The sequence below is a fragment of the Lissotriton helveticus genome, chromosome 6, assembly GCF_964261635.1.
Source record: "Lissotriton helveticus chromosome 6, aLisHel1.1, whole genome shotgun sequence".
Classification (NCBI taxonomy): domain Eukaryota; kingdom Metazoa; phylum Chordata; class Amphibia; order Caudata; family Salamandridae; genus Lissotriton; species Lissotriton helveticus.
In genome coordinates, this window is record NC_136067.1 from 968,839,658 (window position 1) to 968,856,174 (window position 16,517).

The window sequence follows — 16,517 nt, forward strand, 5'->3', positions numbered from 1 at the left end:
GTCTGATGTGGATCCACGTAGGAAGGAATTGTTGCAGTCTTCCCCCCACAGGAGTGGAATGTTGGGGGGGAAGGGGAGGAAAGTCATTGGGTAGGGGTAGAGGCAGAGCGGGAGTTGTTGGTTTTGCCTCTGCCTTTGTTGTTGTTACCCCTGTAACCCCCTACCTGGTAGCCCTTGGTGAATGTGGATTGGCTAGGGGTCTTGTAAGAAGTGGAGGGACTTTCCGAGGAGTAGCCTCTAGTGTTGCCTCTGTATGATGAGCGACGAAAAGAAGGCCTGCTGCAAGGCTTCCATTGATTTTGCTGTATCAGTGTCTTTTTTTATTTTTTCTAAAGACACATCAACATTTGGGCCAAATAAATGTGTCGCATCAAATGGCTGGTTAAGGATGGAGTTTTGTACTTCAGGTTTAAAACCTGAAATACATAGCCAAGCATGTCTAAGTAGTAGGATGCTGGTATTGATTGCCCTTGAGGCGGTATCTGCAGCATCTAGGGCACAACGAAAGGAAGTATTAGTAATATTTTTACCTTCCTGTATAAGTTCGTTGGCCCTATTTTTGTATTTGTCTGGTAGGTGTTGCATTATGGACTTTAGTTCATCATAATGTGCTCTGTCATATCTTGCCAGCAACGCTTGTGTATTGGCAATGAGCCAGATATTAGCTGCTTGTGACGCTGTTCTTTTGCCGGAGGCGTCAAGTAGCTTAGATTCTTTGTCTGGTGGTGAGGCCTCACCTGATGTCTGAGAATTAGCACGTTTACGTGCATTAGACACTACTAAAGAGTCTAATGGTGCTGGACCTTTAATATAGACTGGATCTGTGGGGGCAGCTTTATATTTTTTCTCAATGCGAGGATAAAGGACCCTAGCCCCGACAGGATCCTTAAAAACTTCTGTTGCGTGCTTGATGACACCCTTAAGCATTGGCAAAATGGCAGTAGACCTTTGTGTGTTATCAAAAGTGTCTAGTAGGAAATCTTCCTCCACCGCGTCAGTGTGTAAGTCCACCCCATGATATTGGGCAGCTCTTTGGACTAATAGGTTAAAACCTATAGTGTCCTCTGGTGGGGAAGGTCTAGAAGGGTATATATCGTCTTGTGGGACATAAGGCACATCAGGGGTGTTGTAATCATCCCATGGATTAGGTGACTGAGGGGGACTATTGGTCCCTGTTGGGTCATGTGCACCCCCACCTGTGTCAGAGTCTATGTCTGCATCATCGTCTGGATTAGGGGATGGTGTAGGTGAATGGTGAGGTGGAGGAGATGTAGGAGGAGGAACAATATGGGGAGGTGGTGGTGAAGGGGCCCTTAATGGAGAGGTTGCAATGTCTCTCTTCTTTGGAGGAGGAGGAGGTGCTGGCGCCTCAAGTGGTCTCTTCTGGGAGCTGAGAGTCAAGTGACCAGTCTTAGGATCCTGTACAAGAGTTTTTTGGTTAGGATCAGGTGTGAATAGGGCAAATCCTTCGGCGTCGAGGATTTTGGCTCCGTAAGTTTTTTCGGCACAGAGTCGTAGCTGGTTTTGGATCTTTTGATTTAGAAGTGTGCCCTTTTGAAATGTCCTTTACCGGAACCGGTTTCTACGGTTCCGGGTGTTTTTTCGGTTGCGAAACGTGTTCTTGAGCTTTAGGTGTGTTTTTAGTCGGCTCAGAGTGCGGTTTCGGCATCGATGAGCCGCTGCCAGTCTTCGGCGCCGTGTGCTTAGGTGTCGGAGCAACGGTCGGCGTGGTTGCGGAAGATGGCTTTTTCTTCGGTGTCGGTATAGGATCAGCAACGGGGATAGGCTGGCTCAAGCCCGAGCTGCCTGAAGGCTTAGTAGGCTTCTTTGCCGGACCCGAAGGCGGGGTGTGGGAAGCAGTCTCTCGGTGTGCATCCGGTCCCGAAGGTGAGGGTGTGCCCAAAGCCTTTTTGGAGGGTGTCGAGAAAGGGTTGGGGTCGACGATCTTACTTACGACCCGTTGAGCTGGAGTGACTTCCTTGACGTCGGAGTCTTCGGCATCTGAGGAGCTGGTACTCTCTTCGGCGTGCTGGTGTTCTGGCACGTCGACACCCTCTTCGAAGATGTTGTTGGGGATGGAAGCGGACGAGCGAGCCATAGTTCTTCGAGCTCGTCGGTCCCGGATCGTCTTCTCGGAGCGGAAAGAGGCACAGGCGGAACAGTTTTTTGGCCTCGTGCTCCAGTGAGAGGCAAATGTTGCACACTTCATGTAGGTCGGTGTGAGGAAACTTAGATCCACATTGAGAACACTTTTTGAATGGCGTCCTTTCCATGAGCCAGGAAGTAAGGCTTAGGTAGGCCCGAAGGCCTTTGTCGACGATCGGAATCGAAGACTTCAAAGTGGTGAAGAATCGCGTTGATGTGGAGCGCGTTCGAAACAATACCGTCGAACTGGGTGAGGATTGCGCGCAGAAGGAAATTTGGTTCCAAACCGGAGTGCAGGAAACACATCCGAGCCCAATGGGGGGAAAAAACAATCTGGGGATGGAGCCTATGCCCATGCGCAATGTGGTCCATAGGAGGAGTCACCTATCTCGTGACTTCCAAAGAAATTTTCAGGACAACAACAAACTGCAAACATCCGGGCCCAACACTAGGTGGCGATCTATGCACAGTGTGTCATCTGCAGCTTATATGCCTCGAACACATGTTTTAGGTAGGCTACTTGCAATTCCAAAAAGCACTGCAACCTATGTTTTTCACAACGAAATTGGAATACATTTTTAGGAGTAAAGCGACATGTTTTAGGCTTATTGTGAAGGACTGTGCTTCTCTTGATAATATGGTTTAGGATTCGTGGTTAAATTATGTGACTCAATCTTTTGCCTATTTGGAAGTCCCAGAATACTTTAGTTCCCCAGATTGAATTAATGTAAACTTTAAAGAGAATATCAGGAACTTGTTTTTCAATTTAAGAGGTAATACACGGGTAGTTCAGGCAGAATCGATGCAGACAATTGTGGAGCATATAGCTCTAATCACCACTACAAATATGGCGCCATAACTACTCTGGATTTGTTCCACCCGGTATAGATTTTACCTTACCAGTTTCTGTTTAAGCACTGTGCACTTTCTCTTAGCTTTTCCTCAACAAGGCATTTGATTTTATAATCTCCCAAAATGTCCTGGTGATAACAGTTCTGCACAGATCACTACGCACTTTAAGTTGTTTCGCACCTTATACAAGATAGTATATTTACGGTTTTTGCTCCCAATTTTTCACACTGGAAAGAGGAGTTATTATAAGGCAGGTTTGGAATTTCTACATAGGCTATAGTGAGAAGTAACTTGCTATGCATTTTATATGAGGCGCCCTAGTAATCAGGAAAAAATCTTTTTTTTTAATTAGGCTGTATTATATTTCACCATTTTATATGAGTTTATTAAGTGTACTGTATGTTGACTGCAATTGTATAGCGAATTGTATTCATTTCTTTTTAACTATTTGTCGTATTTATTGTGTTTTATATACTTTCATGGCATTATGCTTAATAAAGTAAATTTGACTGACTGAATGGTGGGTTGATAAAAGGAGGTTGAAATAATGGATGGTTGGACGAGCCAGAATGTATGGATAGGTAATAGGATGGATGAACGGTTGGAAATATGAGTGAAGGATGGATGAAGACTTATGATGAAAGGGTGGATGGATAGAAAGGTAAGGGAAGGATGATGGATGCAAATTAATGAAAAGCTTGAATGATAGATGAACATTGAAGGGACCTCTTCAAGGGTAGGTAGGGATTTTTTGCTCTGTTTACCCAATGACATTCGAGCTTTGGATCAAAGTAAGCGGGTTATTTTTAGTTTCTGGCTACTCCTTTGAGGCACAAGTTACATACAATGCAAATCCTGCCTTTGTGAACATCAACATTGGGGCAGAAGGACCGAATCTATGTCAGACTTTTGGGGAAGTCAGATACAATATATTGACCTAAAATTAATCTAGGTTAAATAAATGTACAAAGCCTTTGGTTATCTTGTATATCTGGGGAAGATCTGAGCATCTGCAACCAACAATGGACACCTCTGCTGTACATGCGTCACCCATCAAATGGAAGGCGACACGTTAGTATCTTTAACGATTGCTCAGGCACAGAACGTGAATTACAGGGGTGTAATGGTATCTTATTCTGATTCAAGTGAATCAGCAGCATGCTAGACTGCTTGCTGAATGTACACATGAGGTTCAGGAAAGTATTTCCTTTGTCGGTGGTCACACTAACAATATGGCTTAGCTCCAACGTTGTAGTACATAATGTATGCAGTATAGTATCTACCTGTTACTCTACTCACTGGGTTAGAGAACTACGTGCATGAACCATACCGTAATACCTCAAATACAAAGAGTAAGTAATGAGAACTCCTAAAGATAACAACAACAAAAAAACCCTTTTTTTGTCAGCCATTCACTGCCAGGAGGCCACAAAGGCAATGTGTGCTTTTTAAGACCATAAACTATTTTTGTTTTCAGGACAACATTTTTATCAGCTTGAGTGCCGGCAACTTTCCCAAGAAAGTCAGGCAAAAACCACAACAAAACAAGTAGCGGCAAAGCCAAAAGACGTGCAGCCAATGCTTTGAGGTAAGATACGGCACTAGTGATGTGTTGCCGCGCAGGCTGCTTTTAATGCGTCAGGCTGACATCATACAGGTGCCTATCTTGACATGCAGGGGCGTAGCTTCGGGAGGCGTTTGGGGGTGTTACACCCCCTGAGAAAATGTATTTTGCAGTAAATAGTTGGTTGCAGGTGCTTTCAGTCGGGTATGGTGAGGTGTCTGTCAAATTTCATCCTGGATTTTTACAGGTCCCCACTGGCAAAAACACAGACACACACCCGCTAACACTCCGCACTCATTTCCACTGCCCCTCTCATGTCCTGCTTCTCATATAATGTATTTTTACAAGATATGCACGCGTGATTGTTGGGAAATCTGAAGCTCACATCCCCCAAGTTTTACTGCCACGCTACGGCCCCTGTTGACGAGTAAACCCCTTTAGGGCATTCTGGTTTAAATAAAAATAGAGAAGACAACAAAAACCCCTGTGCCCACCGGCGCTGTCCCCAGGCGTCCCTTCTCTGTACAAGAGAAGGTTATTTCGTTAACAAGACTGTTCTGGCGGCCATTACAAGAACTCATTCCGGCGAGAGCGACATGAGGGCAGAATTCTGCTTTAATGAACTGTGGCACAATCAAACGAAGGATGCATTGAAGTCCATCTCAGATGAGGCCCCGGTGACGTATAAAATAATTATAGGCCTTCTGGTAAAAGTCCCTCATTAATGAAACTTTAATGCAAGAGAAAGGGGCAGATCACAAAGCAGCAGAACTGAAGAGTACTCTAGCCGCTAATGAAGTCAAACATTAACATCTCACCCCGAGAGGATAGGAGAGGCGCGAGCGGTCTGATTGCGCATGGAGTAAACAAAACAAAAAAAAAGAAATAAAACGGGCACAGGAAGCTCTCATTATGCTGCCAGCAGAGACACGGAGGAGTCATTTGTTCCTCACGTTGCCTGAGGAGCGCAATCAGTCACTCCAATAAACATGAGCCGGTGACTCGGCCTGTGCTGCATTTGTGTTTTGCTGTAACACTCTGCTTTCTTCACTTTTGTGAACAAATATTAACGCACATTTTAGACCTGAAGGTGGGAATACGTAATCGACTCTGATAAACCATTTTGGAGAACGAGGACTGTCATTTCTATGCAAAAATCTATTTTCCAATTGCCTAACTCAGGAGTGTAGCTTTGTCAATAATATTCGGGATATGAGAGTCTGACATTCCCCAATAAAGGATGCTACATACCCAAATAAAAAGGTCACGAGGTGGCTCTTGAGTATGCAGAGTTAGCGAAATTAGTTTAGAGTCTAAACAATGAAGGAATATTCTTTGCAGCCTTGATATATAGGTGCAACCATCCTCTAACAAAACAGTCACATAACCTTAACCAGTAGAATGTTACATCGCCCAGGCAAATATAAAAAATGCTATACAGTACAATAAGCCAAGCACGTAACGTAGTGCCACGTTTACAAAGTGGTACAATGCAATTTCCCATTCACATGATATACACCAGAAGATAAGCACACGAGGCATGGAACTGTGCCATTTCTGTATAATATTGTGTGCTTGGCATGGGTCACCGACGTGTGCATTTCTTTCAACTGGGTACTTTAAGCTGGTCCTAGTTTAAAAAAAAAATGCTCAATGCCAGGTCAGAGGCCAAACAGGTGAGCAGGGCATTTCCATGATCCAGATGCGTAACTGATGCAAACGTGAAGAAACCACCAAGTGTTGATTGTACTTCGATGTCTGGAACCCTCACCCTATCTTCACCACCTGCTGCAGAGAAACTATGCAGTGAGTCAGGCATTCAGGCCCATCTGACAGTCACCGTTTATGTGTTTTTCAGGAAGGGCAGTGGACTCTCCTCCAGCCTCAACTCAATCTATTTATGGGCAGTGCATATATAAGGTCCCCATTTGATGGTAAGCCAGTAAAGGGCCACAGTGCAATGATGGATGATTTTGTCCACTCCAGTCCAGTTCCTTGACACTAATCTAGGGCAAGGAGGACTAGTCGAGCTGCACTAGCACTAATCCTGGTCTAAAAACAGTAGACCAGGCTGAGGGTGGGTAGCAAGAGCAGGCTTCGGCTGGTTACCGGTTCGGAAGAGGATTCACTTTAAAGCATTAGTTTTGGTCTTTAAGGCGTTCACAAGATAAGGGCCCTGTACATCGGGAAAAGGTTTCTGCACTAAGTCCCACAATGGACCTTGAGGTCCTCTGCTCAGCTTTTGACGTCCATTCCTAAGTTTTTGCATTCTAGGGTGGGTGGTAGATCCTTTCAAGTGGTGACTTTTTGGCTATCGAACAGCTTGCCCCTTTGTCTTAGACTGGTTCAGGATATCCTCACCTTCAGGAAGAAATTGAAAACTTGGCTTTTCCAAAACAAGATCCGAGCCTGTTCTGCTTTTAGTGCACTCTGTTTTGTTGCGTGGTCTTTTTCCGCGCCGGGACACTGTGGAGTAGCCGCGTGCTTTACAAATAACTAGTTAACATAGCAGCCCAAGCACAGCAGCAACCCAAGCCTGTGGAGGGAAACCGAAGGCCCAGCAACAGTAGCAGTCTTGGCTGGGTGGTTCAGGAACAACTTTTAGAAGCTATATGAGGAAACCGATGAAAACTGAGAGACAGCCGCAAAAGCTGCAGATTTCCTACAAGGATATAAAAACATAAGACACAAAATTCCATGCATAATATATGAAAGTGTAACACTGCTACAATTTGGTTAAAAAAGACAACACATATGTTCTTAAAGGGCACTTGTGAATTTTTCCAGTGCTTTTCAGGTCAGGAAATCCTGGCCTCCCAAGAAGTGTTGCAAATTCACTTGTTGGGAGAGTTAGCCCTATCGCTAACGGATGTCTTGTGGGGGACCCCAACCATTGCTGTGTGTAACACATTTGGCTAGGTCACTGAGCTCACTGTGATAGAGACCTATTTGTGATCATGAGTGCCCTATCTTGATGATGTCACAATGTCATGTTCCGCAACCAGGGGAGAGGTCACTTTATAAGCCGACCAAATCATCCAGTCAGCTGTGGTATATTATACAACTGACAAATATTGGACGGTGTTCCACCACACACACTGATGTGCAGGTATGCCTGTGGACTAATTAATGGGAAAATCCCTAATAATCTTGCAGGATCCAGTATTGATTCCTACATCTGTATATAAAACAGTTCAATAAAATCCCACCCACATATCAATTCCTTAAACAAAAAGTGGACGTTTTGGCAAACAACAAATGTACCAAACCTAGAAAGCGGGATAAGTGTATAGGAAACTTAGGTAGGGATCCTCGTTGTCCGTTTACTATTTCTAACAGGACAATGGGAAAGAACCAAGTGGCTAAGTGCAAAACTGTCACATAAAAGGACTGTCTGTATTTTTGAAGATGTAAGATCTGTGCATGCAACACTGTCATCTTTTGCATACGTTCCATCCATGGTCATACAGGAAATCAAAATCAGCCTTGGCAAAAATGATCAAAGCTGCCCACACTGGAAGAGGATGTGGCTCGAATGGAGCCCTAGGAGAGACCATCTGGTTCTGAAAATAGCCTCCCTAGCCTGTAACTTACTGGGGAAATAACAGAATGTCAAAATGGCTAGTTCAGCCCTGGTTAGTTCCAATCAATGTTCTATAAACCACTCTCCAGATCCAAACACACAGTGGCCTCCAAAATGATTGATCAAAACTAAGCCTTATCAAGTCGCAAACACAACACAGGTCTGCATTATGCAAGTGTTTTTATCAACAGAAGAATTCAGCAAAAACATTTACTATTCAGGTTATACCCTGAAAGGTGGCAATGCTACTGCATGGTTATTACGAATGCCATTAACCAATGTTTAATTTGTGCTGGTTTTTACTAGTGCTTTGCGCTGGCACCCATTTCTAACTAACCGGATACATTAAAGAGAGCCCACAAAAAGGTGGTGATGTGAGTCTATTTTTATCAGATCACATCAGTGACATGTTTAACTTTTTTATATGTATTTGTAATGATAAAACTAACACTTCCAGCCATTCCTGAAGTTTGAGTTGAGCTGGAATAGTCCAAAAAGTCACACTTGCTTGAGTGTGATCGTTAGTGGGCCACCCTGGCACTTGCATTCAGCAGTGGCGGAGGCGGCTGCTGTGGACTCCTGCAAAATACTTTAGGGACCTAGTACTTAACGTTTTACAAATTAAGCACTGCTATAAGCCAACCATGAGCTGCTGTGGATACATTACCATGAGCAATAGAGATGGCATTAATCTAGGAGCCCGGGTGCAGTCAAATCAACTTGCGGTAAAATGACACACAGCCCAATATCATAAATGACACAGAACATGTCTATGTATAGGCAAACAGAGACACCCCGGACATCCTTTGGCAACCCTGGCAAATATGATCAAACCAGCCCCAAGCTGCAGGAGGCCACGACTAGAACAGGGGCGTTCACGATTGGGTCAATGCAGCACACCCAGCTCTGAAAGCAGCTCCTAGCCTGGGCCTGCCAGGAAAATACCAGAGAGGCTAGTACGACCCAGTACTCAAACTTCCAAGCCCAGCATTATAGAAGGTTAAACAAGTTTCTTAAGCTTCTTAGATACCAGCTGTTTGTTTCCTATCGGCATGCTTTTTGGATATACAGGGTGTGGATGGACGCCATTTCTCAGTCATGACCAGATAAGCCATTCCTACAACGCAGAAATAGCACGTTTTAAAAGAATGCATTTCTCGGCTTGATGTCCAATGTATTAATAGTGTGCAACAACACAATTCACGCGTGAGCGTGGTGAATACACGAAAGCAACGGCTTGGTAAACAAAAAAACAACAACAAAAAAACGATTCAGTGATGCAGCACGTGGAACAGGCCCCGCCTCGAAGCTCGGGAAGCCATCATATGCCGTCCGTTCCCTTTTGGCTTGAAGTATGGGCTCATTAAAAAGTCATTCTCAATCCCGTGATGGGTTACTTCATTAGAATGGAGTAATTAAAAACGAAATTACCACAAATGGGAAGCAAATCCCTAATAAATAGGGACGTGCTGACAGTAAATGGCTTGAACATCCACCACGGGAGTTATAAATACCTCCTCATTGTTCGTTGATATGCTTGCTTCTGCCATTGCAATGTCTTTCCACATATTCCCCCCCCCCAGCACCCTCCCCCGCGCGCAAGCATTGATCGGATGGAGCGGGTGGGCGGGGCTTGGGACGCTGCCACCTACCTCGGCACTTGCAGGTCAGGCAGCCATGACTGTCCTGCTCGAAGCCCACTGCGCAGACCTTCCCACAGGGGACCTCGGGGCACTTCTTGCAGCGACAGATGTCACAGCCGTGCTTGTTCTTCCTGTGTGACAAAAAAAGAGCCATCCACTGGCTATTAGAGCAAGAAAGGGACGACAAAAAGCTCACAAAGCAAAAGACTCGTCAGATAAAGTGTAAAAGTTCAAGGTTATAAAGCAAACACAGTGTGCCAAAACAATAAAACCCAAGCAACTGGTTAAGACCCATAGGAGTGATTACAATCATTAATCTTTGATTTTTTAGGTTGAAGAAACAATATGAAGAACCCCATTAACAAATCAGCAAATAACAGAACAGTATAATTTCTTGTTAGAATTTGCCTCACAACAAACTGACCACGCTTCTTTATCGCCAGGACCATCCCGTTTCAGGGTTGTTTCTCCATCGGGCCAGTGAAGGAAACAGCTTATGGTGACCCTACAACCTACCACATGATGACGCCAGATTGCTAGAAGGGGCCTCAAAATATGGCTTATTGCTAGCGGTAATAGAGCGCCCAAACAGCAAAATGTCATTTTAGTTGGAACTATGATCTTGTACTGGAGCCGCCATTTTGGATATGGCACAGGTCCTTGAGTGTACCAATCCATACTTCACATCCCAGGAAGGTTCCTATCAGAGGTGGTTCTGTTTGGCAGACCACCTCCAGAGACATTGTCCGTGAAGCAGGACAGAAAAGCGAGCTGCTTAGGACAATGCGACAACAGCAAGAATATCACGTGTTCAGTCACCGTTTAGGTGAACATCCCCGGCCAATGTGATTAGATACCCTGTTTTTGTGATACACACAGCAGTGGGGAGGGGTCTAGGTCACAACAAAGAGCCCTGCATGGTCACAAAACCCTCAGGCAGTTGGAGATGGGGTGTTGCTCTCAACCACCCTTCCTCATTTCCAAACTGTGCTGACTGACTCCGTAACGCTGGCAGAGCAAACCTGAATTATAACCCTGAAGCAGTGGCCCAGCATTACTAAGATCGTAGATACATTTATTGTAAGGATTAAAAAACACATTCACACTGGATAACATGCACAACAAACACAGATGATTAACATTATTTTCCCAGGATACGCCAAGAATACACATGCTAAAAATCAATACAGTGGACAATGAGATGTTACAAGACTGTGATAAACTTTAAACTGGTCTAAAAAAATTGACAGTGCAACTACTAGATACTTTAGAGCAGCACTGGGTGTTCTTGTACAGTACTCAAGACAGCTTTACATATGTATCGGACTTCATAAGTACAAGGCTGGAGGCATTTGTTGGAACCAATCTCAACAGATGCAGGTGAAGACTGTAGCGTCATTCCCAGCCCGGGTACCCACTAATAACTGGGCCTCACACGGACCTTAGTATTACACGTCTTCATTAGTCTGCATTCTAAAGCAGCCTGCATTGCATTCGGCTCCAACACTTCGGTCACAGCTCTACTGAATCCAGCAGGAGCCAAAAGAATTCAGTAATTGATAACTCACAAGACACTATATCTCCCCTTCTGTTAAATGAAAATGTTAAATTTTATTTATACACATACATAAATCTCAGATGAAAAACTATATATATATATATATATATATATATATATATATATATATATATATATATATATATACATACACTTAAATCTCTCCAATCTGTTTGCTGCTTTAATTGTTCAACCTCATCTTGTCATTGGAAACTGTCACCATCAATGTCCAGAATCCACGTTGATGGTAGAGAGGCAACAGCAGTTACTGGTGCTTCAGAACCAGTCTCATGTTCAACATGTAGATCTGATGAACAAAGAGTCTCTGGCAATAGACTTCCCAGGGTGCTGGGCAATCACCATGTGTCCCTTGGTAGAAACCACTTGAAAAGAGTCTGCATCAAATAGATCAGATCTTCGTTTCTGCATCTGGCATGCAAGCACTCAACCTCCGCTCTTAAAAATGATATTCTTCGCATGTCAGCTTTTGACAGCATAGGCTTTCATCTTTTGTTCATGAACCATGTCTTTCTCACGAGTTGTCTGCTCATCTTTCTCTCTCGGATTAGCCTACTGAGGTATCTTGGTTGTCACTGGTCTCCCAAACATCAATGTCACAGGACTTTCACCTGTAGTCGAGTGAAGTGTTGAACAATAAGCTATGAGGGTAGAATTTAGCAAATATTTTTTAGCTCGAGCTTCTCGATAGTAGCCTGCTGCACTAGTTTATTTAGCGTACTCATAAAGCGGTCACCAAATCCGTTGGCCTGCAGCCACAGAGGTGTGTTCTGATTTATATTCAGATGCTCTAAGAAATCTTCAAACTCTCGACTGGTAAAAGGCGGACAACTATCATGTTTCAATATGGCTGGAACACCCCATGACACAAAAATACTATCTAGTCTCTTAAGGAATCTGTATTCATTGGTAGAGAGATCCTCAATTAACAGAAATCATGAATATTCATCCACAATCACCATCAGGTGATGTCCACTGTCAAGTGGACTGAAAAAGTAAATGGCTACACTCTCGTAGGCACACTTCTGGAGATCTGACATGTTTAAGGTATGTTGAGTAAATTTTGAAGAAAGGCAGTTGCGTAGACGATAGATCTTTAATTCATTTTCAACCCGCTCATCAAGATACGGAAACCAGACATGCTCATAGAGAGCTCATTTTGTGGCAAAACACAATACTCTTTGTGAGCCACTTAAATTGCTTTCTGCTGTAAAGTCTCCAGAATCAGAATCCTTGACCGTTGCAGTATAACTCCTTCCTGATTATGGACAGTTCATCTTTGACATTTTTGATATTCACCATCACTGGTGAGAGGTCGAAGGTGTTCGTTCCGTGACTGACATGTGATTTTATCTTTCAACTTTAGCATGTCACTATCATGGCTTGTGGTAGTGATAATCTAGGCTAACAAAATGGCAGCTGGTGTGTTTGATTTTACAATGCAATTGATTTAGGCTTCGGATGTCTAGGACAGAGTACCATGACCTAGTAGAGGCACTCTGGAAAAAGAGTCAGCAAACCTCTGATTCTTCCCTGGACGATGCATAATGCTATAATTGAATTCTTGTAATCTGAGTCCACTGAGTTCAATGCGCGGAGGCAACCTGGCCTTTGGATTGCTAAATATAGTTTGTAAAGCTTGATGATCAGTTACCAGCATAAAAGGCTTTCCGGACAGGAATACATGGACATGTTCACAATCCCATTCCATGGCTAAACTTTCTTTTTCAGGTTGTGAATAAGCATGTCCTGTTTGGGACAAACTACTACTTGCATATGCCACAATATGGCTTCAAGCATTCAGGAATCTGCTGCGTTGGGCAAGTATAGCGCCTAACCAGACTAGGCTAGCGTAGATAACAACCTCTGTATGAAGCTTTGGATTGAAATTAGCCATTTCAGTAGCATTCTCAATGGCTGGTTTGATTTTCTTAAAACTTTTCTCACATTCATGTGACCATTGAAATGAAACATTCTCTTTCATCAACCCACTCAATGGAGCACATATATCTGGAACAGTAGCTGGCCATGCCAAGAAATGAACGCACCATAGAAACATCCTGTGGGGGAATCAGCATTTGACAGTGCTTGTACTTTAGCAGGATCAGATATCATAACCCTCATCAGAAAAGATATGGCCAAATAATTTTAGCTTTGTCTTGTGGAACTCACAATTATCTGCATTCAAAGTTAAACCTGCATCAGCCAGTAAATAACACACTTGTGTGGAAGCCTTATTGTGCTCTTTCTTGTAAAGCTTTGAAGACCAATACTTATCGCTATAATTGAACGCATTCATGACAGGCTGTATGATGCAAATCTCACAAGGAGGGACAAGGGCGTGAGAGGTCCAGCATACAGGCCCCAACCAATAGTGCAAAACACAGGAGTATGCTGTTCCTAAGTGGGAGGGGGAAAAGGGAGGTAAATGAGATGGGTGTGTATAGGCGCTATCTAGAGAGTGCGTAGTAGCACTGGGAGTGCTCCATTAAGGAGCAAGGGCCCTCACACACCCCAAGGAGTTTCATGCTTCATCACAGGGCAGCTCCGCGTTGGGCAGGCGCTGCAATGCTCAACAGGCCCCGCAGGCGGGCTCTTTGCCATAGTTCTTTTGTGTGTCGTGAGTAGAAGTGAAAAAGTGCTTGTAATCTAAAAATGGCTATAAGAAACTCCAAGGGAAATTTTATTCACTGGGTTCCTGTGATGTGTGTTAAAAACAACTATTGAGTTGTGGACTGAAGGGGGGGAGATTATACCCGCTTTGGTCTAGATAAATGTGTGTGAATGGTCGACATGTTTCTTGCCCCCCTATAATGTCCAATGGCTACAAAAGACTCCAAGGGTAATTTTATTCTCTGGGTTCCTGTGCTGTGTTAAAAATGACTATTGAGTCGTGGACTGAAGGGGGGGAGATTATACCAACTTTGGTCTAGATAAATGTAAGTGGTGAATGAATGGTCAACATGTTTCTTGCCCTAGAGTGTCCACACGTTTGGATCCACATCTAAAACACAACTTCATTTTGTGTGCAGACATAACCCTGTGTCCTTCAGTCTTTTGCTTTGGCTTACTTTTCACACTCATGACAGATTCATTCTGGGCACCTCCAGCCTTCATGTCATTAGCTTGTCTATCGACACGCTCTTCAGCTCCGGCAGCTATTAACACTTGCTCCAGACTAGGAGTTTCGCTCCATTTGTTGTCTGAATGAATCTGACTAGCATCCATCAATAAATCTAAGACATATAGATTCTTTGTCTATAAATGAATCGATCTTACAGTGTTTATTGATCATGTTGAGTCTCTCCACAAATTAATCGATGGTTTCACCAACTTTCTGTCTTTCTTGACTGTAAATGTATATTTCGTAATCCACATTGGGCACTTGATTAAACTTGAGATGGAAAATGCTACTTACCAGTATGCATCTGTTCTTGGCATGTAGAGCTGCAGAGTACTACACTTTGCATTAGATCGCCACCTGGTGTTGGGCTCGGATGATTGCATGTTGTCGTCGTGGAAGAAGTCTTTTGTAGTCACGAGATAGGTGACTCATCCCTTGGACGATAGTGCGCATGGGCATCGGCTTCATCCTTAATTGTTTTTCGCCATGATGGGAAATGATGGAGTTAGTAGAAGTAAAGAAAGGATGTCCATGAGTGTATATCTAATTAAGATAAAACTGGAACAGATACAGGTCCCGGGGAGGCGGGAGGGAGTGTAATACTCCGCAGCTCTACATGCCAAGAACAGATGCATATTGCTAAGTAACATTTTCCGTTCGAGGCATATGAGCCGCAGATTCTACACTTTGCATCGATTGTGCAGCAGTGTTTCCCCTAGCGGTGGTCACCTGTATCCGTTGCAGTTGTTTGAAAGAGAGTTCTTAGAACAGCTTGGCCTACTGTAGCTTGCTACTTGGCTTGCACATCAACACAGTAGTGTTTAGTGAAGGTGTGTGTGGTAGACCATGTTGCTGCCTTGCAGATGTCTTCTAGGGGAATGTTCCCTAAGAAAGCCATAGAGGCTTCTACTTTGTGTGTGGAGTGCGCTCTAGGAGGAACTGTTAATGTATGTTTTGCTTTTTGATAGCATATTTGTATACATTTTACAATCCACCTTGCAATTCCAGCTTTAGAGATGGGGTTGCCTTTATGTGGTGGAGAGAAAGATACAAACAATTGCTTTGTTTTACGAAAGGATTTGGTCCTATCTATATAATAAAGAAGAGCTCTTTTAACATCTATTGTGTGTAGAGCTCTTTCTGCTACAGAGTCAGAGTTTTGGAAAAACACAGGTAACTCTACAGATTGATTTAAATGAAAAGGAGTAATGACTTTTGGAAGGAATTTAGGATTAGTTCTTAGAACCACCTTGTTACGGTGTAATTGTAAGATTGGTTCTTGTATAGTGAAAGCCTCTATCTCAAGTACTCTCCTAAGAGAGGTAATAGCAATAAGGAAAGCTGTTTTCCATGTGAGGAATGGCAGTTCACATTTGTGTAGAGGTTCAAAAGGCGGTCCCATGAGCCTTCTAAGAACAACATTTAGGTTCCACGCTGGAGAGGGTGGTAACCTGAGAGGAATGATTCTTTTTAATCCTTCCATAAATGCTTTATTAGCAGGCACTCTAAAAAGAGACAGATGTTGTCTATTTTGTAAATATGCTGCAATTGCTGAAAGATGTAGGCGTATAGATGAATATGCCAAGTTACATCTTTGTAAATGTAGAAGGTAGCAAATTATATTTTGTATAGAAGCATCCAGGGGATCAATTTGGTTATTGTTGCAATAAATGGCAAATTTTTTCAATTTAGCAGCATAGCAAGCTCTAGTTGTAGGTCTCCTGGCCTCTTTAATGATGTTCATACAGTCTGGTGGTAGGTTAAGATAACCAAATTCTAAGACTTCAGGAGCCAGATCGCCAGATTCAGTTGATTTGGGTCTGGATGTCTGATGTCTCCATGGTTCTGCGTTAGTAGGGATGGTATCAGACGTAGCTTTTGGTGTGGAACTAGGGATAGTTCTAGCAGAGTTTTATACCACGGTTGGCGTGCCCATGTGGGAGCTACTAAAATTAGTTTGAGCGACTGTTGTCGAAGCTTGTGCACTATTAGTGGTATTAGTGGTAGTGGCGGAAAAGCGTACAGAAATC

General features: G+C 43.5%; 1 protein-coding gene across 1 annotated transcript in view; it reads right to left on the minus strand.

Moving 5' to 3' along the window:
- The window catches only part of CRIM1 (cysteine rich transmembrane BMP regulator 1), a 937,771-nt gene that overhangs the window by 154,784 nt on the left and 766,470 nt on the right, over positions 1 to 16,517 (minus strand). The window contains exon 10 of the mRNA XM_078648622.1: positions 9,797 to 9,918. Within this exon, the coding sequence (XP_078504748.1) occupies positions 9,797 to 9,918 (122 nt within the window). The remainder of the gene's footprint in view (positions 1 to 9,796; positions 9,919 to 16,517) is intronic.